At 47.9% G+C, this 25,872-nt stretch overlaps 1 protein-coding gene across 2 annotated transcripts in view; it reads right to left on the reverse strand.

Moving 5' to 3' along the window:
- The window catches only part of GFRA4 (GDNF family receptor alpha 4), a 72,762-nt gene extending 48,379 nt beyond the window's left edge, over nt 1–24,383 (reverse strand). For both annotated transcript variants that reach the window (XM_082051666.1, XM_082051665.1), the window contains exon 1: nt 23,890–24,383. In XM_082051666.1, coding sequence (XP_081907792.1) covers nt 23,890–23,929 — 40 coding nt within the window. In that variant the 5' untranslated portion in view covers nt 23,930–24,383. The remainder of the gene's footprint in view (nt 1–23,889) is intronic.
- Between the last annotated feature and the right edge of the window lie 1,489 nt (nt 24,384–25,872).

Genomic DNA, 25,872 nt, shown 5'->3' on the forward strand with positions numbered 1-25,872 from the left:
ATATGTTAAAACACAAAAGCTGCGTGCTTTTGGATTTGAGGAGAGACTGACCCAGAGCAGCCTCTGCTTCTTATCAGGACATGGGGGCCAGGGGACAAGTGGACAAGAAAACAACCTGGAGAGCAAAACTCCAGACTCAAACAACCCCAAGGAAAACTGTGAAAAGTCACATTGCTCAGGGCGGTGGTGGAGTCACCATCCCTGGAGGGCTGGACAGACAGACATGAGGTTCTCAGGACATAGGGCAGTGCCAGGGGTGGGGGAACGGTTGGACTTGATGAGCTTGAGGGGCTTTTCCAACCAAAATTATTCTATGATTTGTGCACTGACACAAAAGACATTAGACCCAGAGTCCTTACATGAGAAACCATGAGAGTCTTTTGCTCATCCCACCCCCTCATCATTGTCTTCACCAAGGTCAGAAATCCCAGTGACTGCTCCACCACCACCGTGGTCCCCAGCGCAGAGGGACCAGCTGTATTATAAAGGGTTTCCCTTTTGCTGGAGCATAGGGATGTTCCTTTTCCTTTCAAATATAATTAAGTTTCTAGTCTTGGGATGGCTGAGAAAATCTGCATTAAATACACTCTGACAGGCCCCCTGGGAATAACCTTGAAAACAGTGGCTTCTCTCCAGCATTTACTTGCTATTAAAGGAGTGTGAAGAGTTTATTTTTGTTTTTAAATGAGGGGGTGATGCTTTCCCAGATGCTCAGAAATGGGTGGAAGATGAGGGGTCTCTGAGATGTCCCCCGATAACCCTGTGCCCATTTCAGCCCATTAACTGCTGTGCGCTCCCTTGAACTGGGTTTTCAGTTTAGCTCAGTAGCTGAGCTTAAAATCCCTGCTTTCAACTCATTTGTTCCTCTGCCCAACCTGAACCTCCCAGAGTGAATAGCTGCTCCTGCTACAGCCCTGGAATAGCTATAACCATTATTATAACTCAGTTTGCACACACAGCACTTGGGTTTTGCATGGATTGGCCTCTGCTAACCGAAGTTCCTGTCTTTGCCTACAGAGCACATAAAAACCTCCTTTTAGCAGTAGCTTGCAAGGAATTGTGCAAGGCAGCATTTTTAGGGTCACAGAAAGAATATTGTGAACTATTTCAAACCCAAAGAATAAAATATTTGCACATTAAGGTATAAATACAAGCAAAGAAAACCCACAAAGACAGACGCCACCTGCATCTCAGATCCTGCATTAAGAGATCCAGCTCATACAAACATTCATGGGTGTTTGGATCAGGTGAGTCAGGGCTGTGCAAGGTTTTCTCTGCTCTTTGGGGTTTTGGTGGGAAGGAGCTGTATGTTTTAAAGGAAAACTTACAACCTTGTCAAATTGGATGCTGATAACTTACACTATAATTTCAATTAATTTGGAGTAATTCATCTGTCCTGGCATAGCTACACCAGAAGCACACTTGGGTACTAATACATTTAAATGAAAAATCCTTCTAAAAGAACTTTTTTTCTTCCAGGTTGATGAAAAAGTGAGATATTATACAGACTGGTGTTCCAAAAGTGTTGTGGGTTTAGCAGCAAGTGGGGCTGGGAAAAGTTAAAGACTTTCTGTAACAGCCCTGATTGGTGCTGTCGTGTTCCTCTTCGCTCCCCACAATTTATGCTGGGGAAGGAACACAGTTGCAGAAGCACTTTGATTAGAATCATAGAATAGTTTAGGTGGGAAGGGACCTTCAAAGCTCATCTAGTCCAGCCCCTGCCATAAGCAGGGACATTGGGCAACCTGGGCCAGGCTCTCACCACCCTCAGGGGCAACCATTTCTTCCTCATGTCCAGCCTGAATCTCCCTCCTTTAGTTTAAAACCATCACCCGTTGTCCCATTGCTATAGGCCTTGCTGAAAAGTCTGTCCCCATCTTTCTTAAAGCCCCTGTTAAGCATCGAAAATTGTAAATATTGAATGTTGAAATGGTTCAAGTTGAAAGAGTTTAACCCAAGGAGACTGCCCTTCCTTCTTGACTCTTCCTTCTGTTCGCTTTTCCACACACAGCCAGTTTTACAGCTCCCAGCCTTGTTTTTAAAAGCTGGCAATCTGTTACCCCATTCACATTTCCCTGCTCCCAGCCAACGCATGAAGAAAATCTCATCTGTAAACATGTGCTCTGACCCTCTCCAAAGGCACCTTCGCTTTCAGACACCCTGATACCTTCTCTGTGCAACAGCATCTTTGATTTGAAAAGGGGTCACCCGAAATGACCCTCTGTCCCTCCAGAGACCAGGTGGGTTCACAGCCTCAGGGAGGCAGGTACAATTCTGCGAAGGCTGATAATAAGCCAGTGCAGCCAAAGTTACTTCAGCCATAAAATGTCACTGTACCATCAAATATAAAGTTTGGTTTGAACTTTTGCACAGCTTTCGTGGCTGTATGAGCAACAAAACAGCCACTGTGGTGTTTTAATTAGCACCTCAGACTTCATTTCTTTTGCCAGTTCCGTCTGTAATTTTTGGAGGACTCATCCTTAATTAAAATTTAAAAATCTCAAAGACTTGGGAGCATGCAACTCCGTTTTGGTATAGCTGAAGATCAAGGCTCAGGCATTTTAAGCATACTGCTGCTAAAACACACTTAAAACTGGCTCTCCCTGTGTATCAGTCAGCACGGTCTTCTCCATCCACTTCTAAAACAGTGGTTTTGATCCCCTCTGAACATCTTTGAGCCAGTCTGTGTGCTTGCTTTCTGCTCACATCCTTAGGATGTTGGGGTTTTTTGACCAGTCTTGAAATGCAGCAGGACCAGAGGTGGTTGATCATCCTTCCTCAAAATTTCCCTTTAGCTGTGTTTTCTTACAGCATTTTGAAAAATCTCTCAACTCACCTACCCAGCCGCAAAGGAGATGTAGAAATCATCTCTCCGTGCTTCGCTTATTTAGGAAATATATTGAGTTATCCCATGTTTTGAGGGCTTTGAAGGAGGTGTTCTCAATGGGATAGGCTTGAGAGAAGAATATTCTTATGGGACAGCAGAGATTCAAAAGGAGAAGAAAAGGCACTTTGGGCATACCTAGAAAGGGGATCAGCACAAAGGAAGGGCTGTTTGCATCCCAAAAGGGACAGGGGGAGAGTCTACTACATTATTTTTTCTATTATCTTTCCATGAGTATGACAGATGACCGCTCACAGAAAAGAAACGAAATTAAATTCTCTTGCAAGCACCTGATTCTAGGAGATGAGGTGATCAAGGAGAAATGCTGAGTCTCAAGGCTTGAGAAGGAGGAACACATCGAGGTAGCGGGGCAGCCCAAAAACAGTGCAGCAGGTGAGGCTTTGGTCTGTCTCAGGCACCCAGGGTCAGTCTCTGACCATGAGATACATGGCAGAGTGATGCATACCCCCTATTTGATAATATTTTTTGGGGGAAAGGTGGGTAAAATTCCTGGGAAATAGACTGGCATGTACTGAGGCTCAAAGAAACAGCTTGATGTATTTATGAAAATAAACAGACAAATCAAGACCTGTTTTTTTGTAACAAAGGGATTTTCCGTTGTTATTTGATTTATTGTTTTTAAGTTGGATCAACTTGAGTGCTATAGTACTTCTCTTGTGTCCATCCTGTTCAATCAAGAAGCAGTAAAATCGGGAAGACAAGGATTTCTTCCTCCCACACACATTGGGGATGAGGTATTGCCCCACTTGTCATTGCAACTCAATCTCACTAAAACCCAGGGTGAGACTAAAGTTTTGCCTGTATCCCCATGATAAAGCACTGAGTTACTCTGGGTGTAAGCTGCAGTGACTCTGACAGGTATCTACCCTGCTATTTAGTGACTGTAAAGAAGAAGAACAATTGATGTTATTGTAAACAGCCCTGAACCTGTTTTCCATCAGGAGATGGAGTCAGAGGAATTCAGACTGCAATGAACATGGGATGGGGATGTCGGTGCTTGACAAGAATTGTGAGGCTCTGAGTGATGTACTGGGTAGTTAATGAAGCCACCTAGAAAGGCTGACGTATTTGCATTCATGTTAAAAGAAAATAATAATAATAATTTGAGGCTGTTGAAAAGTGCTGCTCTGACAGCCCTGGAGCACACATCACATTCACTCGCAGACACAAAGCAGCTTCTGCTCCTGCTGTGCCACCCCTGTTTTGAGACAGATCAGCCTGGTTTTGGACAAGGTTGCTCCCTTCTGAGGACAAAGCCCAGACCACCCTCCAGCCCATGTCTCTGCCACCTTCAGACTCATTTCCGAAGCTCAGGGGCAGCCAGGGCTCCTGTGAGCTGTGTGTCCAGATGTTGCTTCACCAACAACTCATGGCCATGGCTCATGCATAGGGTAGCTCTGGGGTGGGAGCTGAGGGAAAGGGACTTTCCTGGTCTTGGGGTGTCCCAGTACCTTCCTGCTAAGCCAGAGAGCAAACCAAGCCCCAGCACATGCTCTCAATCAAGCAGCATCTCATGTCAGGCAGGGCAGGTGGGGGATCTTGCCACCCTCATCTTCAGAGCATCACCCCAGTCCTTCCTCCCTTGGCATCATGTACCATCCCTAAGGACTATGCACTGTCCTGCCCACACCTTGGTATCTTCCAAAATGTCAAAAAAACGAGATGAGGAATTCTGCAGCAGCCACGGCTGGTGATACAAAACCAAACACCATTTCTATTCTTCAGGGTGTGTCTTGGCTTTGAGTGTGTTGGGTTTGGGTTTTGTCCCCCGTCCATTCCTTCCTTCCTTCCTTCCTTCCTCCCTTCCTCCCTTCCTCCCTTCCTCCCTCCCTCCCTCCCTCCCTCCCTTCCTTCCTTCCTTCCTTCCTTCCTTCCTTCCTTCCTTCCTTCCTTCCTTCCTTCCTTCCTTCCTTCCTTCCTTCCTTCCTTCCTTCCTTCCTTCCTTCCTTCCTTCCTTCCTTCCTTCCTTCCCTTAGAGCCTCTCAAGACAAATCGCAATCAGCCCCGAGGGTTTTCAGCACTTCCAGGACTCAGTGGTCCCCACCACAGAGGCTTTTTGGGGTCACTTTCTCACTTTTCTCACAGAAATAGCTCACTGCTATTCCACCAATGTCAACTTTGAGATGACAGAACACCCCCTGGGACCCCAACTGCTGTAACCTGCTGCCACCCAGCCTAAGCTGGCTGCACCATTCCTGACCGAGATGTGCTGAGATCTGCTTGGGAACCTTGACTTCAGCAGGGCTTTGGGCCAGGAGGGGGGATGAATTTCCACTACACACTCAAGAAGCTCCCACTCAACATCAGGCTCTGTCAGGACACGCTTTGCTGGCGAGAAAGGCATTGGGGGGGAAAGCAACAGACAACAAGGAGAAAAGCAAAGAGAACCCAGGACTGGGTAATTGCTGGCCAACGATTGTCTCTAATAAGGTTTGACTGTATTAATTAATTGAGATGTGCCTTGGAGAGCTGGAGCTGCTGCTGATGGAAGTCAGCCAGGAAGAAAAAAAAAATCTCATTTTCTCTGCAAACCTGCTGATTAGACCAGGTCTCTGAGGTTCACCGTAGCAGGCTTTGGGGAGAGGGGCGGTTTTTCAGGGCCTGCGACAGAGCCACAGGTAGAAATTGGCTGTCATGAACTGCCAGGGAAGGCGGCCAGAGGTGGAGGAAGACAAAGCTTTGCAGTGGGACTGAGCGGGGTCATTACTTTGCATAAGCTTATGATTCATTTCCTACAAGAAACCAAATTGCATGTGTTTTCCCTGCCTGTTAGGGAAGAAAACATAAATAAGGATATTGAATCATAGAATCATTTTGGCTGAAGAGACCCTCAAGATCATTGAGTCCAACCATAACCCACCCCTGGCACTGGCCCATGTCCTGAGAACCTCATGTCCATCTGTCCAACCTCTCCAGGGATGGTGACTCCACCACTTCCCTGGGCAGCCTGTTCCAATGCCCCACAGCCCTTTGGGGAAGAAATTGTTCCCCAGATCCAACCTCAACCTCCCCTGGCGCAACTTGAGGCCGTTTCCTCTGCTCCTGGCGCTTGTTCCTGGGGAGCAGAGCCCGACCCCCTCTGGCTCCAAGCTCCTTTCAGGCAGTTCAGAGATCAGAAGGTCTCCCCTCAGCTCCTGTTCTCCAGCTGAACCCCCCAGGTGCCTCAGCTGCTCTCATCACATTTGTGCTCCAGATCCTTCACCAGCTTCATTGCCCTTTTCTGAACCTCATTCAGCAGAAGTTCAGGTGGTACTAAGTGGGTTCCTATCCACCCACTGTCCATGCTGTCAGTCCCAGTAACAACTCCAAGGTGGACCAGTCCTTGAATTCTCTGGGATGTAGAGACATTGGTGGACTGGATGGACCAGGACCATGAAAGTTGACCTCCTGATCTCACACAAGCTCTTCCAAACCACTGTGCAGATGTTGTGGACCTGTGCTCCAGCTGGGTGGCAGCCAGCAAGTCGGGTGCAAGGTGCCCAGGGAAGAAAATGCTTCAGTCTATTCTTGACTGAACCGACTGAAGGGGACAAGCAGCATGTGCAGGAATAGTCACCTCGTGTCGAAGGGTCCAGAGACCATGTGTTTACAGTTTGCACTGCAGAGTTTTCCTACGTCTTGGGAAGCTGGAAAAGATGGTCTGTGAATCTTTCCAGTCTAAATGCCAGTTATGAACTATCAGGGAGAGCACAAACAGTCCTTTCCAACTTTGCTTTTCCACAACACAGAGAAACTTTCCTCTTTGCGCTGCACAGTTTGGAGCAATCAGCAAGTAGTCTTTGTGCCCTCAGTCTCTCCATGGGCTCCTGTACATCTCTAAGAACAATCCTCCCACTGCCACCATGAGCAGTCATGGAGGTCAAGAAACATCCTGCAGCCCTGTTGACCTGACAGCAGTAGCACAAGCTGAGGTTTAAACACTGTTACATTGACCCAAACAAACAAAAAAAAATCACCAGAATAGAGACATGTCTGTATTTGACTCAGTGGGTCACGGTTGCTTTTTCATGTAATTTTTTCTCTTGGGTGTTTCTATATAGGAGCAGAAGGAACCCCTCATATAGCTGTTCAGTTTTCCTGTTTTTTTCTAAAAAATATAACTTCCATGTCTTGGATATTAGGGGCTGGGTTTAGACCAGAGAGAGTAAAAATGCTGCTTGTAACTCCTGCTATAGTTTCTATAGCCAGGACTTGAGAAGATGTTGGGCAGAGGTGGGTACTGGATGGCAGAGAGTTTAGATGTGCAGGAATAAGAGATGTCGGGCCAATGTTGGGATTCCCTCATTTTCCCTTTGGATATGATTTCAACAAACTTGGAAAGAAACTCTCCCAGATTTCCATGGATTCTTTTTTTCTGCCATATGAGGGAAATAATAGAGACTGAAACTACTTCCACTAATTGTTGTACTATTTAAAACCTGAAATGCTGCCAAGTTGCTGTTTGGGAATTGTTCGAACAGCTTGAGTTCTCCTTTTCTCCTGAGGGCCAGGCTCCTCAGCAGGACTTTGGCACACCAGGAGATCATCATCCACCTTGGGTGATGAAGCCTGGTCACACAGCCCAGCCCAGCTACAGCCTCAAGTCAATCAAACCGCTGTTACCAAGCGCTGTTATGCTATCTGCTCATTGAAAATTTTGAGGTCAGTAAAGGCTATTACATTTCTTAAACCTCAAAATAAAAGCTATTACGGTAGAAGGCATATATAGTCCACCAAAAGACAAATTATTCTAAGTGGCTTCAGATGATTGAAAGATGTATTTTTGAAGAGGAAGAAGTGGGATGAAATGTTTTCAAGCACCTTTGTTGAACTCAGGAGAAAAGCAGCTGACATGCTCCTTGCTTGCTTCGACCACAGGTGGTTCCTACCGTGTTGTCTGGAGTCATTTGACTTCTGTCTACACTGATGTCTCAAGCAGTTACAGTCACAAACCTTAGAGAGACCAAGCTGGAGAAAAATCATGTTTATGGGCTCAAGTCAAGCAAACTCCCCCAAGATCTAGACGTACACCAGATACATGGCTCCAGGCCCATAGGCATTCATGACCTACCTCCTTCCAAGGTACCTGACTTTCCCAGAAACCTGTGGGAAGCTCAGTGCCCTAATATGATGAAAGCATCTCAATATTTTGGTAGATATTGTCCAAGCCCTGATGGGTAAGTCAACCCAAGCGTCAGTTAATAATCTCATGTAATATCAAAGTGATTGGTTTACCTCTGAATGCTTTGTGTTTACAAATTGAGTAGTTTTGGTTAGTTACCCAGAATGGCTTCTCCATTGTCCCTCCTGGCCACCACATATTAGTCTTGACCATCAATGCCCTCCCTATTGATATGTCAATCACTTGCTTGTTCTAGGCTCCTTCAGGCTCCTGAATTGCGTATTTCTGAACTGCACTGGCTCACAACGAACATAGTACAGGTAAAACAAATAGCAGTTCAGCCAGGAGAAAGGAAGACAAAGTCCCTGTCCTCGTCAATGCTTGTGAAGAAGCAAAAGATCAAACATGGACTTACCCAAGCAAAGCTCTGCACACCATACATTTCCTATTCACATTGTTGGCTGCTGACCCAGTTGTAACTTGGCCTCAGAGCACCCACATTGTGCTGAGGAATAGCTGGGAAATGGCTGATTTCTGGTGGGAAGCATTTATCTGGAAACTGAGGGCAGCCCCTTGCTTCTGATGCCATCTTCGTTTTTATCTGTGCTACCACACACAGCAAGCTTGAACAAAATCTTTGGCCCTGAGGTCAAATGGCACATTCTGACTTGTCTGCACCCACATGCTTAAACTATCCCCCACCAGTGCAGGACACCTTTACACATGTGTCCTGGGTCTACGACACCTCCTAAGTGTGCCAGAACACTGGTCAGGAGGAGTCAAAATTACGCCATTGAACTGATAGATAACCAGACTGGACAACAGTAGGACAGGGCTTAAGGATGTCTGGAACGACAGAATCATAGAATAATTTGGGTTGGAATGGACCTTCGAAGCTCATCTAGTTCAACCCCCTGTCATGAGCAGGGACATCTTCACCAGCTCAGGTTGCTCAGAGCCCCGTCCAGCCTGGCCTGGGATGTCTCCAGGGATGGTTCATCCACCACGTCTCTGGCCAACCTGTCCCTGTCCCTATCGACTATTTCACATTGACAGATGTGGCTTTTGCCTCCTTTCATGTTTACACACGTGAGCCATGTGGATGTGAGAAGGTTGTGAGAATGTGCTTGAATGTACCTACAGCCATACATTGATGTGTATGTGCTTACTGTGCATCTGCTGTCCCCATGGGGAACCTGTTTTGTACTAAAGATGTTTTCACATTAGTGTGTAAATTAAAGTATGACTGCAATAAGAGTCAAAAGGGAGCCCAAAAGAGAACTCAGAAGATTAATTATGTGCATATTTTAAGTGCTTTACGTCTGTGAATGTTTATTTGAAAAATAAGGGTGAAAGAGAAACACTGACACTACAAATAAAAATAATATAGAGAAATACATCTCTTTTATTATTAAATTATAGATTAAAATAGGAAACATGGGGTAATATAGAAACATATATCTCTTTGTGGAGGCTTTCTATAACAATCAGCATAAAATAACATAGCAGTACCTGACAGCTTAAATAAAGATAGGAGCCTCAGCTCCTATCTACACATTTATCTCCTCTGATCCAGACAGGGTAAAGAGGCATAAAAGGCTCAGATAATAGCATCTTTTCTGCACACCAGCTCCCAAACGATAGGCAGATTTTATACTTGGTTACTCCACATAATGTCAACATTGTTAGAAAACAAAAGCACCATGAAGGAACATTTTTTTGGTCCCCTCCTTCTCTTTCACCTTTTTTTTTTTTTTTTTCCCCTCCCTTCAGATTTTTTACATTACAATTTCTGTATAAAATACTACGGGGCAGATCTGAAGCTCCGTGCCCTCTGGACCAGCCCCTGAATTTGTGGGACAGCAGGACCGGGGATGACGGGAACGAGCGATGCAGATGGGTGCACACAAATCATACGCACAGAAGCACAGAAAGCACCAGCCAATACACTTAATCCCTGTCCCTTCCTCGCTGCAAACTGCCACAATATCTATTGTAGTCGACAGCTATTGACCATTGCCTGCCATGCCATTAACCTTTGCCACCCAGCGCGTCAGAGGACAAAGCTGTGTGTCACATCTGAGCCGAGCAGCACGTGGAAGGCGCCCGCAGAGCCACAGCACACGCTGAACGGGGTGGTGAAGCTGCTGAAAAGTCTTAGTACAACTAGGTGTTCCTAGTTGGGAACAGGGGACAGACTTTCAAGCAGGGTTTGTTGCGGCAGAACAAGGGGTGATGTTTGTAAACTAAAGGAGGGAGATTCAGGTTAGACATAAGAAATGGTTGGCCCTGAGGGTGGTGAGACCCTGGCCCAGGTTGGCCAGAGAAGTGGTGGATGAACCATCCCTGGAGACATCCCAGGCCAGGCTGGACGGGGCTCTGAGCAACCTGAGCTGGTGAAGATGTCCCTGCTCATGGCAGGGGGGGAACTGGGGGAGCTTTGAAAGTCCCTTCCAACCCAAAGTGTTCTATGACTCTCTGTTTGCTTGTCCAGCAAGGTGGACTTCATCTTGAGAGGCTTTATCCTGGACCCATGTACGGTATGAAGACCAGTCTACTCTTTCCCCAATTCCCTTCATCACCAACAGTTACCCACTGCCTGCTGGGCTCTTCTCCTGCATCCTTGGCATCTTTAAGGTGATACCGCATCAATAAAACCCAGCCTGGAAGTGTTCCTGCAAATTGCCATGCTAATATCCATCTCTTGGAAAATGTAACCCTCCTTGAAAGGTGCAGATGGCACAGGACCAAGGTCTTGGGCAGTGCTCAAGAGAAAACATGTCACATTATTGTCTACAACTATTCTACTTTGTGGTGGTTTGTGTCCACAAGACCATACTTCCCATTTGACATTGCTCAGCTGCTTTCACCTCCAAGGACTAGTCTTAAACTCATCTAAAGTTCCTACTTTGCCTTTTCTCCCTGGGCTTGTGCTTACTGCCTTTATGGTCCCGGGAACCTGTTTCTTTGGCTCTATAGGGATCTATATCAAACACTTTACTGCTAGGCTGGGAAAAAATAAGTAGCAGAACAAAAGGAGCCTGGATTTCTGTATATCCTTTCACTTGCCCCTTTTCTGCTATGAACTTCACTAACTTTTCCACCAGTGGGCAACACTAGGAGCTCATTCCCTTTTCCACCACCAATTTCACATCAACCTGTGAGATCCAAGCATCTTCTGAGACTTCTATCACAACTACCTGACCCAGCCATGAGACTCAAAAATTATTTGGGGTGGACAGACTGACACACATACACAAGATTCTTTTTCTCAGGAAAGCACAGACTGAAGTACAGCATTATTAGCTTGTTTACCTTGAGTTCAACCAGCTTATTAATTCTTAATAGCCTGAAAGGTTTTCTCCAGGGACACCTATATTTGGTTAGTTGATTTGTTATGAGAAGAAAGAGTTCTTGGCACTTGCTTGAGGAGACAGGGAAAAATCTTGGCAGCAGCTACACACATTTTTTGGAAAATGCTCACTTTTGAGTCCCAGCTTAATGGAAGGTGACAGTAAGAATAATTGTCCAAGCCTGACTTGGAGCCAGCCCTCAGGGAGGTTACATCGAAGTTCCTGCCTTCCCCATCTCCATTTCCAGGGAGGATGGTGCCAGGTCTGAGGGCAGGAGGTCTTGCGTTCTGGGAGCATGGTGAGTTTGGGACATGGAGATGGTGAGGCCAGGTCTAAGGCACCAAGAGCAAGGCTGGTTTAGTGGAGAGGAGGAGGAGGATCCACCTCATCACCCATTAACAAGAGCCAAGACTCTTGACTGACCCAGACTCATCGTCCATCACTGAGCCACCTCTCAGCTCTACTGCCAAATGACCATTAAGACCCTTGGTTGAGCAGCATCATCTTTCCATGGCACCTTCAACATGAGGGTGGGATATATGGGGTGCAGGAAAAAGGGGGGAATGAAAGAACTTTGGCCAACCCTCACTTCCAAGTGTTCAAGGCAGAAGGATGACCCTACACCTAGTGACGTTGTCTTGGATATACAGGCCCCTTTTTTAGCACATGGATGCACCTAGGATATACAGACCCTGCACGTAAATGCACCATTTAATCCTCATGCCCAAAACCTTTCTGAAGAAATTGCATTGAACCTCAATCTTACCCCAAACTGAGGCTTTTCAATTCCTTTTTCCAGTAAAAATGAGAAAGAAAAATAGACTAAACATTTTTCTCCTAATACTCAAAACTTTTCCTTTCTCTGCTTCATGCTGTTGCTCTCTCGTCTCCCCTCCCTGTCTTACAGAAGTGTGACTAATCCTCTTCCTTCCCTTGCACTGCTACCTTGAAGGTATTTATAGAGTGTGATCATGTTCTCTCCTGTGTCTTTCTTCCCTTTTCAACTTTGGATAAATCAAGCTTCCTCAGACTCCTCTCATGTGTCTTATCTTTCACGAGGTCATGCTAACTGCAATGGCAAGCCAATAAAGGCTTTGCCTGTTGGAGAGGACACTTCAGAGCTCATACAGGCTCTGCAAGAAACTTCTGATGGACTCACTCTGTGTATGCACATCTCCGGTTCCTTGCCGGGTCTACGCTCATGTGGGTTTAAATAGACCTGCATGCATTAAGAACAGGGGAATTTATCTGTTCTGGATCAAATTAGGCAGCGCTATCATTTATTTTATATTATCTCATGTCATTGTTACTATTCTGCCTTCTGATCTGGAAACAGCCAAAAGGAAGATGAATGTAGGGGGTTGAAAGAGATGAAGCTGAAACATATTTGTCCAATGTTTGCAGGTTGTCTGAGAAATGGAGGGTGTCTGAGAGGGTAAGGGTGGTGTCTTGTGCTGTGCCTGGGTTAGTTAATTGAGGACACTCAGGGTGCTGGTTTAAATGGCCCAGAACTCCCTCATTCATGCTGTTAAACTCTCTTCCCCTTCAAAACAGAGCAACCACGTTCAAACCCACCAGGATTGGTCCTTGGCTTGTGCTAGCTCCTGACCAGTCCCCAGGAGATGGCCATGGCCATGGCCAAAACCGCTTCAGGGATTTTGATAGGTTTGGCAACCAAACTCCCATGGCTCAAAAGGCTCCTGGGAACGGTGAGTGGCCTGTGTGACCCCTAACAGAGTCACCAACTCCAGGTACTTCTGATCATCAGTGTGACCAGAGCCAGCAGGTCTATGAAACAGTTGGAGATTTCCCATTAGATTTCTGTCCTTCTCTTTTAACCATGGGAAAATGTATTCCCTGGGAAAATCTGGGGTTTGCAAGTAGAAAAACAAAGTACTAAATTAATCTTTCTCTTTTTTTTTCTTTTTGTTTTTGGGGTTTTTCTGGGGGCGGGGTGGTGAGCACATTGAAATGATGGCTCCTTAACTGCTCCCTCCATCCTCAGCTGCTCTCTTGGAGAACAAGAAGCCTTGGTGGCTTAGGTGGGGTTCATCTCACTGAATGCAAGGCACAATCAAGGAAAGGTCTAAAATTGTCACCTTGATTTGCTTCACCCTCCTTGGAGACAACACAAATCTGGAGATGGTAAATGACCATCTAGACCTGTCAACCTCTTTCCACTAATTTCAAGGAAAAGTTCAGAAAACCAGGTGAAAACCAAGTGGGAAACGCATCTCCTGCAGCCTCCTGGGACCATCCCTGTCTGGTGCCTGGGCAGGGGACAAGTGAGAAACAGGGTCCATTTCTCTTCTTGTCCAGTGTCCCCCTGGGAGGAACAACTCCTGCTTTCTTGATAAAAGCAAGTAAAAGAACAAGAACATCTGAGGCTTTTAGTCCTTGTTTTTATTCCTCTTGAATTACCCTCAATAAGCATTTTATTTTCCACTCGCTATATTTTATTGCAATTTTTACTATTCCTGATTTGTCACTGTTGTTCAGAAAGCAAATTGCACCAAAAGCCCAGTATTTTTCCGTGGAAACGAGCTCCTGTTTTCCAGCCTGCTCTTCTATTGAAGGCCTTTTACTTTTTGCACCCCAGGGCTGCTCCCGTCCCTGTGGCACATTGCTGAATTCAGCCTTGTCTCTTTAGCCCCGCGCATCTCTAATCCCAGAGCAAAGCAGGATCACTGATCCCTGCGTAGGGGATATGGGAAGATTTTCAGAGCAGATTAGTCAGCTACCGCACTTGAATTCGGTTCCTGCCTGAGTTCCAAAATAAGAGCTCAGTAGATTGTGTGCACAGCAGGTGCTGCGAAAAGACATTGTTCCTCGTACGCCAATAAGAAATGTTGATCCCAGCTTGTAGTTAGCTGCTTCACACAAGCACCAATATCCCAGGTCAAATGCTGTGCTGTCACCTGGTTCTGCCTCACAATAATTCCCCTACCTTAAAAATATCCTTATTTTATACTGAAACATTTTCCAAAACCTGAGAGATATACAGAAACAGATGCCATGATTCCTAATCCCATGGGACAGCATTCAACCTGCTGATTAGGCACTTTTGGGGGAGTTCGCTGCATTTTTTTTTGTTATTTGGGGTATTTTGCTCATTTGTTTGTTAGGTTGTTGTCGTTGTGGGTTTTTTGTTTGTTTGGGTTTGGGTTTTTTGTTTGTTGTTTTTTTTTTCTGGACCTTTCAATTTAAATTAATGCTTATTGGCAATGCGATAGCATATAGCAAACTCAACTAGAGATCTGGACCCCCTTGAGTCAGGTACTTAATTACTAACAGGCTTTCCAGCACACATTCAGGATTGGCCAAGCTGGGTCTGTGGGGAGGAAGAATGAAGCAATATCAGGAGAGGGAGATAAATTTCCTTGCATTAGTCCCAGGAGGGTGGTAACTCTGAAGCTGCTTTACCCAGCACGTATGCCTCCACACTCCTCACTGATGGATGGGTCCCTGAACTGTCACTTCACATGCACTTTGCCTGCAGAGACTCACATCATCTTTAGTAGAGAGGGGAAATCCAACCTTTAGGGCTTCCCCAGCTCCAGAATAGCTCTCAGACCTTCATGGTCCCACACTTTCCTCCTCCCAGCTCCTGCGTCTCCTGTTTAGGTTCATTTAGCCTGGAGACCAGGAGCTGAGGGGAGACCTTCTGATCTCTGAACTGCCTGAAAGGAGCTTGGAGCCAGGGGGGGTCGGGCTCTGCTCCCCAGGAACAAGCGCCAGGAGCAGAGGAAACGGCCTCAAGTTGCGCCAGGGGAGGTTGAGGTTGGATCTGGGGAACAATTTCTTCCCCAAAGGGCTGTGGGGCATTGGAACAGGCTGCCCAGGGCAGTGCTGGAGTCACCATCCCTGGAGGGGTTTAAAATACACAGAGATGAGATTCTCAGGACATGGGGCAGTGCCAGGGGTGGGTTATGGTTGGACTCCATGATCTTGAGGATCTTTTGCAACCAAAGTGATTCTATGATTCTATCTGCATCTTCAGTCCAGCCTCTCAGGAACCCTTTCTCCTCCACTTCCCACCTCCAGACCAGAATCAGCTCGGGACCTTCTCCACTGTTCCCTTCCCACACCTTCTGGCCCTGATGGAGAAGTCTCATGTTGCAAGTTTGACACAGTTCCTGATCTTTTCCCCAGAACAGCAGGAGAGCTCCACAAGGCTGGATCCTAGAGGAGGTTCCTTGTCTGGGTCTCAGGACATTTCATTCATTTTTTCCCTGCAATTAGCACCCTAAATCGTCACAAAAAAGGGGACAAGATTTCCAGTCAAACAGGGAAATTCCAGGCAACCTAATGAAACCAACTTTCAGGGGTTGCTTGCGGCAACACACCTTATGGTTATAAGGTTTGCTCATGCCTACAAAGCCCAACAAGCCTCCAATCGATCCCATCATCGTCCCAAAGGGCAACCTGCTCTTCCCCATTCCTTTAGATGAGGTTCTTAGGAACATAGTTTAGTGCTGGAGTAAGGTTATGGTTGGACTCAGTGATCCTGAGGGTCTCTTCCAGTCAAAATGATTCTATGATTCTGTGATTTAACTAACCAGATGTTGTCCTGGTTCACAGCAAAGCTTTTCTTCCTAATGCACAGCTCAAGTTCCTCTTCTCTCTGCCTCATTCCAGCTCCTTGCGAGGTGGAGAATGAATTCTTTACATTACCCTGAAGGTATTTATAGGTTGTGAGCACCATGACCCTCCTGAGCATTTTGTCGCACACTGGAAGGGAAGCTCAGCTGAGATGACCCTGATCGTGCCTTCTCTCCGAAAGATGATGTGGCAGTGACAGCCAGACCAAGGTGTGCAGGTTGTTCCTCAAGCAGCTTCGCTGGGTAATGTTATCTTACCAAGAGGAAGGGAAAAAAAAGAAAGAAAAAAGACCTACCGTGAAATTGCTATAACTCATGTGTCAGATCTGGGGCATAAATCAACTAACCCTCGCAAGGAGGAGTGTAATTCCTCACCGTGCAGAGGAAACACTTAGGCAAACTCAGCCTTGTCTGGGGCTTTACACAAACAGGTCAACTGGCTTTGATTCATTCCAAGCCCTGTCTAATAATTCAGCATGCTGGTTTGCTCTCCTCTCCATTAGTAGATGGCAAACACGTCGTTCTCACCCGCAGCCTTTATTACAGAAGATTCTGTGTACATGGATTTATGTCGCTTCATGCCTTGCAACGTCTTTTTAAGGTGCCTTCTGCTGTACATGCCGAACATCAAAGGAAAACACAGACACCAACAAAGGAAAAAATGCACGGTGCTACAGGAGACATCTGCTACCTATTTCCACATTGCAGGTAACCGAGTCAGCTGTAAAATATCTGAGAGATATTGCCGTGAAAGGCTGTCATGGGGAGATGCGTTTCTCTTTACATGCACAGAAGTTAAAATCTCAGAAGCAATACCCAGCCTGTTATTAAGACTTGTTTATCTAACACCACAGAGACAGGTTGCTCTGAGAAGTTTCCTCCCAGCTTTTCTCCCTGGGGCAAGTCTGAAGAAGGGGAGATGTAAACTGCAAGTTAAACAATGGCATCTACAGCCAACACTTGGGGAGTCGGTTTACAGGTCCTGGACACCAATTAGGGGTGATATACATGAGCAATGGACAGAAAGAAAATTCAAGTTATAATCGTGGTGAAGGTTATAGTTGTAAAGGGTCTAGTATGGGTAGCAAAAGGAAAAAAAATAAAGAAGAGCAAAGTATTCAATAAAAGCTGCCACAGTAAGAGATTAATTAAGAAACTCAAAATAATTTACGATCGATTTGACTGTTCATGCAAAACTCTCACGGACAGGGTAACACAAACCCTGCACAAGTGGTGGCCCAGACACCAGGTTTGCTCCAAAAAATTCACAGCCATCATCCAAATGAAGGCTCCTGTCCCAGGAGGCTGTAGCTGCCCTGTGTTTCCTTTGCTCTGATTAATCAAGGATGATGGGATTTCCCAGGTGGCTGTTGCAGAGGCATCAGAGAGCCTCGTTTGATGCAAAGCTTGAAGGAAAAACTGATATTTTGCAGAGATTGTGTACAATTTGCCCTCTCTGAAGGCACCCTGGAGCTCTCCATAGACCTGTCCTGAGCATTTTCTGGGTCCAATCCATCTCTGAGTCTCCAGAAACCTCACATCATTCAGACAGGGACTCTACAGCATGGACCGCTTACAGTCAAAGTCTACAGCTCGGACAGAAACATTAAGTCTTGACTTGAATTATGTGTTTGGCTTTTTTCTTCATTGTACAAGTAACAGGCAGAGAGGAGGAAAGCAAAATCCACCAGTTTCTCTGGTCTTAACTTGCAGCCTTTTAGAAACAGAACAGTTTGGGTTGAAGGGACCTTCCCAGCTCCCCCAGTGCCACCCCTGCCATGAGCAGGGACATCTTCACCAGCTCAGGTTGCTCAGAGCCCCGTCCAGCCTGGCCTGGGATGTCTCCAGGGATGGTTCATCCACCACCTCTCTGGCCAACCTGGGCCAGGCTCTCACCACCCTCAGGGCCAACAATTTCTTATGTCTAACCTGAATCTCCCTCCTTTAGTTTACAACCATCACCCCTTGTCCTTTCACAGCAGGTCCTGCTCAAAAGTCTCTCCCCATCTTTCTTATCAACCCTTTTAAGTCCGGAAAGGCCACAAACAGATCTCCCCAGAGCTTTCTCTTCTCCAGCTGAACACCCCAACTCTCTCAGCCTGTCTTCCCAGCAGAGCTGTTCCAGCCTCGGGTCATTTTTGTTACCCTCCTCTCATCTGGATCCGTTTAAAATCCCATCCCAAAGTGGACTGTCATCCCCTTGGCAGCAAAGAATAGATGGCTTAGCCTGGTGATGTATGAGAGACGAGCAATTCGATCCTGCTTTTGGAAGAAGCACCAGAAAACCTGCCCCAGTCCTTTCTCCTCAATAAACTGGACCCATAAACTTCAAACCAGCTGCCTGCACTTGTGTGTCAAAACGACCCTCCCAACCCATATGTCAGCAGTAGCTTGGGGAGTGCTGTGAATAACTCTGTCAAAACACTCAGCAAGAAAAGGTATCACAGACAGGATTTTCCAGTTGGATTCAATAAATCAAAACCGCAGCACAACCCTTTTTACTACATCTTTCATGCAAACTGCTTCCCAGATGGCTTTGGGCAGAAAGAGGAACACGTGCACTGTGGAGGAAGAAGAGAGATTTGCATGAAGGGAGGTGAAAGGAGAGGAGACTCAAGAGTGACAGGATATGGGCAACGCAGTTTTGAACTGGGGAATACACGTCTAGTCTGATGGAATACAGGGAAACACTTTTTCCCTGTGAGGATAGAAGAGCTGTATTTGTTCAGCCTGGGGAGCTCTGGGGAGACCTTATTACAGCCTTTCTGTACTTATAAGGGGGTGATAAGAAAGACGGGGACAGACTTTTCAGCAGGGCTTGTTGTGATAGGACAAGGGGTGATGGTTTTAAACTAAAGGAGGGAGATTCAGGCTGGACATGAGGAAGAAGTTGTTGTGCCTGAGGGTGGTGAGAGCCTGGCCCAGGTTGGCCAGAGAGGTGGTGGATGAACCATCCCTGGAGACATCCCAGGCCAGGCTGGACGGGGCTCTGAGCAACCTGAGCTGCTGAAGATGTCCCTGCTCATGGCAGGGGGGGCACGGGGGGATCTCTCAAGGTCCTTTCCAACCCAAACTACTCTATGATTCTATTCAATGACAGTCAAGCTGTGGGCCAGGGCTGCAGGGAGGTTTATTCAGGCTCCATCTCATGAGGTCATTTATTCCTTCAAGCCACCTGCTGCAGGCAGATGAATCCCAGTCAGGGATGGGCCAGAGCGTGCATGAGATGACCAGGTTCTGAGGACACACCAAAGGTCTGGCCATGCCCTGCACCTTCCATGGACACCATTCCCAGCGGCAGGGAAAGATGTGTCACCGCTAAGTGCCCGAAGGACCCTCAAGACACATCTGCAGCTGGGGTAGAGCTTCTTAACAGCTCAGATTCTGTAAGATGCAGAGAGATACTTGGAAATATTCATAGAGATAGCAACCTTTCTTAACACCTACCAAGCTCACTACAGCTCAGCAACAGCCAGGTGTGGCATCACGTATTATTAGACCTAAATCCTGCAGAAATCACAGGTATTTTAAATGTGATGTGATTTTAGAAGATGTCTATCCTTCCTCTACCCTCGTTTTTCTTCCCTGTGGCAGCCTCGGGTTCTCGTTACCCCATGAAAAATGGTGGCTTCACCTTCTGGAAACTGTTTCTGCTCTCCATAAAACAGTGCTTGCTCCTTGTCCTGCATCAGCTTGACCACCACAACCCACTGCTGGATGCACACCCCTCCAGGTCACACCAAACTTGGTTTTCCTCCTTTTCCATCTCCAGGACATAATGCCAATTCATGGCTCCACTCACCATCCACGTCCTCAAACTCACCCTCTCAACCATTTATTTCCACTCTGCTTTCACCAGGAGTCCAGCCCCAACATCCCCCTATTTGAACCTTTAAATCTGTGATGGCCAAAAGAGATGATGGAAGTCCACATGAAATGGTGGCAATATCTTCTCAGCCCTACTCCCCCACCAACTATGACACAGCTCCCACCGTCAGTCCATTCAGGCTTGAAGTTCACCGCCAGGAGGTGTAACCAGAAGGGATTTTGACAGATGCATTTGAAACAAGGGAGCTGTACTGAAGTGAAGATTGACAGGAACAAGCTTTTCATAGTTTTGTTCCTTTTTATTTCTTCAATGAAACGTGTCCTTCTAAAAAAAAATGTTTTAGCAGGAGAACTTCATTTGAATTTGTCCTCTTCCACTTTTAGGTTGAGAAGAAAGAGGTGATTTTTTTTTTAAGGAAGCAAACTGAATATAAAGTCCACTGGAAGGAAAAAGAAATCATGGATATCTTTGTGACAGAGTATTTTGATTGAAGGGTGGAAAACTTTAGCGACATTAAGAGTCACGTTTAAAAATGACCAAGTGGAAAGTCAGGAAAATGAACGAGTCTCATGTGAAAATGATGAAGGGAATTTCAGGCACAATAGAAGACATCTGTGAAAATTGCCAGGAGAGCAGAGAAGACATTTCTGTCTCCAAAGGCAAAATAAAACACTATTCACAGTAATTCACACTAATTATTAGACTTAACTAGTACTAATTTTTACCCAGCAGTAATTACTATTTAAGTCTCCAGAGCTCTGCAAAAAATGTTTTTGGGCGGGACGAGATCCTTGAGAGGAATTTCACAGTGTTTTAGGACAGCCTGTTGAGGGACAAGTTTTATTCTTCTCCGCACCAGTACAGAGAGACATAAATATCACATTCTTATTGATGCAAATAACGGATTGTTCCTGTCAGAACTGACAAAGGCACTAATTTAAGGAGCACTTTCCCCTCTCATACACACAGATGCATTTTTCAAGATTTTTTTTTTTGCTCTCCCCCTGGGATCTGAGTTCCCAAACCAGGTGAAAAATCCGTCAGACGATCTCTTGTGTTTGATTGCACCTGTGAAGAGCCTGTGGGAAACATATGCCAGAAATTACGCTAACGACTAAGCGCAGTAAAACCTGCCAGGTAGACATGGCAGTTGGTGGCAGAAGACAACCCAGATGCCATCGCAGGGTCCTGCCCTCCATCGCAATGGGCCAGAAATGACTCTTGGTCCCATGGGGAATTCACAGAAAACTTACTGCTTTCAACCTCAGCCCAGATTTTAATTTCCATCTTTTAATTATTATAATGTTAGCGGGGGGACTGATGTGTCCTCTGAAAGCTGCACGGGGATAGGCGATGCTTTGGGGGCTGCTTACAGGTGTAACCTAGTATCCTTGTAAAATTAATTATATTCTTTATATTTAATTATATCAGTGCTTTCTAGAGCATTGATTTTCCATAAAGTCTTCCTGAATGCATCACCACAGTCCTGTGGGTGGGATTTCTAGCCAATATCACAGGTGCAAGCAAACACCAGGGGACATTGAGGCAGCAATGAACTTCCCCAAGGCCATGTCCCTGTCCCCAGCTGTGTGCTCCTTTTCTATCCTTTTCTCTGACACTGGTATCCATCTGGCTGCTGGTGAGACCGATGAGGGTGTTGATCTGTCTGAAAAGTGGTTGAGGGGAAAGAAAAAACGTGTTTGACTGTATCAGTTGTCTGTTCTGGTTCAGCCTGTGCCACCAGGGAGCTGGGTATGAAGTGACAGCAGGAGCTCTCTGACCAGGCTGGATGATGGTGATGCTGCCTAGTCCCACCTCAGAGAGCTCTGATTTCTCCAAACATGCCTCTTCCATCCGGGATCATCCCAAAAAATGTCACAGGGGACACACACACAAAAAAACAAAGCGCTCACACTGCAGTCCACGTTCTGTGCAACCAGCGTGGATGAAGCTGGGAATCATAGAATTATTTTGGTTGGAAGAGACACTCAAGATCATTGAGTCTGACCATTCCCCCACCCCTGTCACTGCCCCATGTCCCTGAGAACCTCATCTCCATGTCTGTCCAACCCCTCCAGGGGGGATGGTGACTCCACCACTGCCCTGGGCAGCCTGTTCCAGTGCTGTGCTTGCAGCTGCAGAGGCTGCTGTCTCCATCCCAGCATCCTCGATCCCTGCAGGGGATCTCCCCAGACACATCTAAATGAGCAGCCCTCATCCACACATGACACAAACATCTAGAAAATATCTACAGTGCAAGCTGAGGACACTGGATGGCATCTGCCGGGATGGCGCTGAGCCTGCAGGGTGTCAAATGCCAGTTTGGAGATGAAAAGGTCCTGCTGGAGCCCTCAAGATCAGAAAACCAAAAGGTGAATACTAGCTGATGGCTTTGCTCTGGCTTGGACCAGAGGCGATGAGAGTACTCTTAGCACCTGCCTGCTATTCCCGATTGCATTGCTGACAAGGGAGAGCTGGCCATTTGCTCTTTTCTTTAAGTCCACTTTCTCTAGAGAAAAATCAATCAGTCCACCAGTCAGTCAATCAGACAGTCAATCAGCGAGTCAGTCAATCTGAACCATTTGGAAAATGGATCCTGCAGAGACCTGGGCTCCCACTCAGAAGCCCTGTGAGCCTTGTAGGAAAAATCTCTGGCTCTGAGAGGGGCTGAGACCTTCTCCAGCCCAGGACACAACTCCAGCCTCTCCAAAGCAGGAACCATCCCAGCGTGGGACATGTCCAGGTCCCGGTGCTCCTCCAAACCCCTAGAGCAAAGCACTCCCTGGCGGGAGATGGTCCCTCTTGGGGGGTCGAACTACCCCCCTACTTCCCCCGCCTTTGGGACTTGCAAGAGTTGCGGCTGCTGACATCTAGTGACAAGGAGAACCGGCAAAGGAGTTACCTGGAGCTCATACAAAGCCTTCCCCACCGAGGGAAGAACCTGCTGGGGGTCTTCCCCAGGGGGTGGGTGCACAGCAGGGGTGCTCGGGGTGCAGAGGAGGCAGGGCCCGACCATTCCAGGTGGACCGGGATGTCCCAGCCACTTCCATACACCCCAAGACCTTTTCCTCCCCCAGTGCCTACCCGAAGAGGATCGCTGCATCCTCCCCCCTGCTTCCCCACAGCCTTTGCTATTTAAACACAGACTCATTCTTGGGTTTGCTCTCTCAAAGAAACACAAGGGAGGGCACAAAAATACCCTAAAGGGAGCTGTCGGGGTTGCATGCCGGCAAGGGCAGGCGGAGAGGCGGCTCCCAGCCGGGCTGCAGCCCCTTCACTCGCGGTTCTCCCCGGGTACGTGGGGACCACCGGGAATTGCGCGCAGGAGAACCGTCTGCTCCGGAGCTCGGGAGAAGCGGGATGCGAGCGGGATGCTGCAAACCACATCCCCGCGGACAGGGCGGCATCCCACGGGGGATGGCATCTCCCACCCGCGGCAGTGGGCGAGGGCTGCCTTTAGAGCTCGCAGAGGGATGGGGGGAGACACCTGGGGTGCTTAGCCCCCCACTCCCCGTGGGGAACAAAAAAAAGCCCTGAGGACAGCCGAGTTTTGGGTGGGTGAGAAGAAATCTGCAGCTGGAAGCGCTGAGCACACAGACAGACACACCGCTCAGGACACGGTGCACGGTGCTACACAGAGCAGAGGGAGAGCTGGGGCTGCCAGCCCAGTCCCACCAGCCCCGAAACCCCGACATTTTCCAGCTTCACCACCACCCTGGGTCTCCCGACGCCGTGCAAAATCTGCCTCCCCACTTCCCAAACACATCCCTCCAAGCTCCTCTTCACCAGCAAGAAGTGCCTTAATTCCCTGGGTTAATTTAGCCATTTCCGCGGCAAACAGGACTATCCGGAGTGACAGCAGGAAAAGATCCCAGCGCTTGGGTCCAGAGCGAAGGAGACAACGGAAAGCTGGGTGATGCCACCCCAAGGGTGATGCTACCCCAGGGGTGATGCTGCCCCAGGGCTTGCCCGTGCTCCTGGAGTGCTGGGGAGGGGGAGACCTTCCGTGCCCGGGAGTGGCCGAAATGTTCCCGCAAGCAAACCCCAGCATAAAGTTGTGTCCCCCCCCTCACCGTCCCCCGTCCCGCCGCGCTACTCACCCAGGAGGATCAGGGTGCAGAAGTAGGCGATGCCCCTCATCCTACCGCTCGACAACGGTTCGGATCACACCGACTCGGCACGGCTCGGACCCACCGGCCCGGCACGGCTCGGCACGGCGGTGCCGGAGGATGCGCGGAGGCTGGGCAGGGCGGGAGGCGTCCCCGCCGGCCCGGCCCGGCCCTCCCCGGGCCGATCGCTCACACCGCAGCCGGCTCAGCCCCGCTCCGGCCCCGGGTCGTGCCCGCAGCCGGGCTCCCGCCGGCCGCTCTTCGCCTCATCCCTCCTGGAAACAGCTGCGGAGGGGGCCTCTTCTTTGCTTTTTGTATTATTATTATTTTTTACTCTTAATTTTTTTTCTCCTCCTTTTTTTTTTTTTTTTTAATTTTTTTCTTTTTTTCAGCAGCAAACTTCTGTCCGCGGGGGCGCAGGTTCCGCCGTGCCCGAGCGGCCGGGCAGCCCTCGCTGCCTTCCCCGGGCTGGCTCCGCTGCCGCCCCCGCCTCTCCGCGGCCGCGGCCCCGCGGGGAGGGGCTTGGCGGCCCGGCCCCGCTCCTCCCCGCCTCCCCGGCCCCGCAGCCCGGGCCCCGAGGGTGGGGAATCTCCCCCAGCCCGGAGCAACTCGTCTTGGGCATCCCAGGGCATGACCCCGTTCATCCCTTCCAGCCGCAGGATGTCTTCTTTCTCCCCTCGTTGTCCTCCTGGAGGGTCTCAGCATCCCACACACCCCCATCTCTTGGCGGCCTCAGACAGGGCGCTCCCCCTGGGATATGTATCCTGGTCTTGACCGTTCAATAATATAGACACAGCCCTGAAGTCCTGGGCCACATCCTACCACCCTTCCCAGCCATGATGCCTTCCATTAATCCTCTGCAACGTGATCACCTCCTAAATCCTCAGGCTAGACATGAGAAAGACATTTTTGACATTGAGGGTGGTGAGAGCCTGGCCCAGGTTGGCCAGAGAGGTGGTGGATGAACCATCCCTGGAGACATCCCAGGCCAGGCTGGACGGGGCTCTGAGCAACCTGAGCTGGTGAAGATGTCCCTGCTCATGGCAGGGGTGGGACTACATGAGCTTTGAATGTCCCTTCCAACTCAAACTATTCTATAATTCTATAACCCTCCAGCCAGGTCCCCACACCTCCTTCCACATGGCACACTGAATCCATCCAGCCCCTGCAAGAGGTGCCTCAGCATCATCCCCTTGTGCTTTTCACACCTCCTGGCCTCCCGCATCTTTAATCCTCATGTCCCAGAAGCTGACCCTCTTTTAGCAAGCCAAACAGCAGAGCCTGGCTTCTTAATCTTTATGATGGTTGAGCATCATTTTCCACTACCTCCATTTCATGCATGGAGTAGCTGAGACACTAAATGTGAAGCGATGTCTTCAGGTTCACCCGGCAAGTAAAAGACCAGTGGACTTAGAAGCCTTATTCGCAAGTCAGGACCCCATAAACATGGCAACCTCTGTCCCTGCTCGTAATGCAGGCTTGACCTTTCCTTTCCTTTCCTTTCCTTTCCTTTCCTTTCCTTTCCTTTCCTTTCCTTTCCTTTCCTTTCCTTTCCCTTTCCCTTTCCTTTCCCTTTCCCTTTCCCTTTCCCTTTCCCTTTCCCTCTCTCTTCTCCTTGCCTTTCCATGTCTCCTCTGTCTCTCTTGTTAACACAGAGGCTCCTCTGATTATTCAGGGAAGCACGGGGGCACTTTTGCCACACCAAAAGCTCAGCTATTGCTTTTGAACATTTGCAGTGAGAGATTTTCTCCACTGCTGGGTCAGGTATTTTAGCTAAACAGGAATTTAAATGCTCTGGGAAGGGTTTTCTTTTTGCTGGAGCTGTTCAGGGTTCTTAACTTGCACTTCATCATGGCATCACCTCATTAATCCTCCAGTTCTTCTAGAAAACCAGAGGAATTGCACATTTGTATTTTTCATGAACAAAACAGAGAAGGGAAATAATTCATACAGCCATTTCTAGGTGTTCTATAA

The sequence above is a fragment of the Streptopelia decaocto genome, assembly GCF_964273445.1.
Source record: "Streptopelia decaocto genome assembly, chromosome: 4".
Taxonomy (NCBI): domain Eukaryota; kingdom Metazoa; phylum Chordata; class Aves; order Columbiformes; family Columbidae; genus Streptopelia; species Streptopelia decaocto.